The sequence below is a fragment of the Sinocyclocheilus anshuiensis genome, unplaced genomic scaffold (genome assembly GCF_001515605.1).
Source record: "Sinocyclocheilus anshuiensis isolate Anshui unplaced genomic scaffold, SAMN03320099.WGS_v1.1 scaffold1208, whole genome shotgun sequence".
Classification (NCBI taxonomy): domain Eukaryota; kingdom Metazoa; phylum Chordata; class Actinopteri; order Cypriniformes; family Cyprinidae; genus Sinocyclocheilus; species Sinocyclocheilus anshuiensis.
This window is the reverse complement of record NW_015542424.1, coordinates 924,002-927,076: the sequence shown is the minus strand read 5'-3', so window position 1 is coordinate 927,076 and position 3,075 is coordinate 924,002. Positions and strand designations below refer to the sequence as shown.

General features: G+C 35.5%; 1 protein-coding gene across 1 annotated transcript; it reads right to left on the bottom strand.

The window, feature by feature from the left end:
- Positions 1 to 1,966: 1,966 nt before the first annotated feature.
- LOC107693516 (syncollin) lies at positions 1,967 to 2,362 on the bottom strand. Its single transcript, XM_016492927.1, has one exon. The coding sequence runs from the start codon at positions 2,360 to 2,362 to the stop codon at positions 1,967 to 1,969; it is 396 nt and encodes a 131-aa protein (XP_016348413.1).
- Positions 2,363 to 3,075: the final 713 nt, after the last annotated feature.

Below are 3,075 nucleotides of genomic sequence, written 5' to 3'. Positions count from 1 at the left end.
TCACAATTTGAGTTGAATTACTGAAATAAATGAACTTTTCCACGACATTCTAATTTATTGAGATGCACCTGTATTTGTCCTTCTCTAGATTTCTCCCATCTGCATATATGATCATGGAGCTCAACTACAGTGACCATCATGTTCTTGGTCACCACTCTAACCAAGACCCTTTTCCATCAATTGCTCAGTTTGGCCAGGAGGCCAGCTCCAGGAAGAGTCCTGGTTGTTTCAAACTTCTTCCATTAAGGGTAACAGAGACTACATGCTTATGTGACCCTTCAATGAAGCAGATTTTATTTCTGAACTCTTCTCCAGATGTGTGGCTTGACACAGACCTGTTTCTGAGCTCTACAGGCAGTTCTTTTGACCTCAGGGCTTGGTTTTTGCTCTGATATGCATTATCAGCTGTTAGACCTTTTATTAAGATCCCAGACAGCAACATAGTGTTGGCCCAGCATTATGGTGTATGGAGTGTAGATTGATGTGGGAAAAAAGTAATTTAAAGCAGTTTAGCATAAGGCAGCAACTTAACAAAATGTGAAAAAAATGAAGGGGTATGAATATTTTCGCAAGGTACTGTATATTTATATGATTTTATTTTTCTTACCCCACTGGATTTTATTCTACTAAAGTTGTTTTACACATAAACCTCACAAAATTTTTGTTTCAATTTATGCTTAAAACAAGGAAAAGAAAAATGACTTAAGGACATGTAGTAGGGAAACATAATTTCTAAACATAAGTCCTAATATTAGCTTACACAGTTAAAATTTTTAAAGCACATTTATTTTGCACATTAATTATGTATAAATTTTTCTTGTTTATAATCTGTGACCCTGGACCACAAAACCAGTCATAAGGGACTGGAGATTTATGCATCATCTGAAAGCTGAATAAATAAGATTTCCATTGATATATGGTTTGTTAGGATAGGACAATATTTGGCCGAGATACAAGTATTTGAAAATCTGGAATCTGAGGGTGCAAAAAAAATCGAATTATTGAGAAAATCGCCTTTAAAGTTGTCCAAATGAAGTTCTTAGCAATGCATATTACTAATCAAAAATTAAGTTTTAATATATTTACATTAGGAAATTTACTAAATATTTTCATGGAACATGATCTTTACTTAATATCCTAATGATTTTTGGCATAAAAGAAAAATCGATAATTTTGACCCATACAATGTTTTTTTGGTTATTGCTACAAATATACCCCAGAGACTCAAGACTGGTTTTGTGGTCCAGGGTCACATTTTAAATGCGAATCAGTTAGGAAAACTGTTATTGTTTGTTTAATGTCACCTTTTCCATACAAAAGTGAAGCGATCATAGAGAGAGAAAGAGAGAGAGAGAGGGAGAGAGAGAGAGAGAGAATCCATGAAAATATGAGACTTGAAAATTTTCAGGTTGACTAACAGACACTCTGAAAGTTTAAAGTTTTATGTAGCAGTTGCAAATATCTGTCTGTCATGAACGACTAGATGCATGGATTATTTCTTTTTTAACTGTTGGAACTGCTGCAATGGTTTTGATATTTACATACTTTTGAATGTGTTCACATAGCTGTTGATAGTTTATTGAAGTGAAAGCAAGAATAACAATAAAACTGAAATTAGGCTTCACTTTCAAATTTCAAGCACTGATGTTGGTTTTGTTAACTCATTTTACTAAAAGGAACTTGACTGCATCTTGCAATACTTTCAAACCCCTTGTGAGATTGTTTCATTAATTCAATAAAAAAGAATCACACACCAGGTCTTGAATGTTTCTGCATCATGTTCATGCAGAGATTCCCTGCAGCAACATGTGGTGTTTAATTCACTTGCAGGAATCAAGCAGAATTACATAGAGCAGAATTTTACATCTGAAAACAGATTTACCAGGGTTACAGCTGTTCTCTTGTGTCATTGACATTATATCTTAATGTCCTTTCAGCCTCTGTCTTCAGCCTTCATGCTTCACGTCTAGCATGTGCAGTAGTATCCTGAGATGGAATCGTTCCAGTCTCCAAACAGGCCTTTCTGCACCTCCTTAAGGTGGTACACGATGCCAGCAGAAAACTTCTTCTTATATCCTTGCTTCTTGGATTTAGACCACACTGTCAGGGAGCAGCCTCGGCCCACCACAAGAGAAGAAATCCGGTTATTCCAAGCCCATGACATGATGGGGGTGTCTTCATCGGGATAAACGTACAGGAATTTGCCAGTACAGCTTTCATCATAGTAGTAGCTGCTGTGCTCAAACATCTGGGCGCAGAGCTTGCTTCCATAATCATCTTTCAGCGTGGCTGGGTCGGGACACTCTGCATTGAGTCCCTCAAAGCACAGAGCCGCCAGGAGAAGAGCGATGACCCCCTTCATGTTTTCAGCGTGTTGAGTGAAAAGAGATCTTTTGCCCTGACCTATATACATGGAGTTTCTCCATATGAATGACGTGTGTGAGAAACTTCAGATTGTCCAACAGAATCTGTGAAGGTCATCATGCAGATTTTACACAAAATTATTTCACACACAGGTAAAAAAAAAATGCAAAATGTGTATTCACATGTATTCATGTAAATATATTAAATCTATATTAGCGCAAATATTTTTGCTCATATTTAAAAAATGTATCTGAAAAGATGTGGGTTATATAAAATGGGTTATCAGTAATTCAATTGGACATAACATACAAATTATTACATTTCTTAGACTTTCTGTATGTTGTTTATTGTCTTTTTAATCAGTTTTAGTGAACCGAGAATGTAATTTTAACAAAAACAAACAAACATCACAGATGTTCACAAACCACAAGGCCATGTCTGAATGTGCGGACACGTGAATGTAACAACATGTGGAAACCAGCCATATGCTGTCACTTTCTGTCAATAACATAATTTAGAACAGTAGAAATCTGCATGTTATTGAATATTTGGGATTTTTTTAAGTTTTGAAAATGTATATATCTGCAACAGTTAAAACGAAGCATTTCGTTGATAACAAGATCGGGACATTTGACTGTGCATAAATTATCACTATATAATGTGAGCTCCTGTAAATAAAATGTTTAATAATGAGATCTAACACTATATCAT

Excerpts from the sequence above, each read along its gene's own strand:
- LOC107693516 (XM_016492927.1), bottom strand. The coding sequence starts at position 2,362 with ATGAAGGGGGTCATCGCTCTTCTCCTGGCGGCTCTGTGCTTTGAGGGA.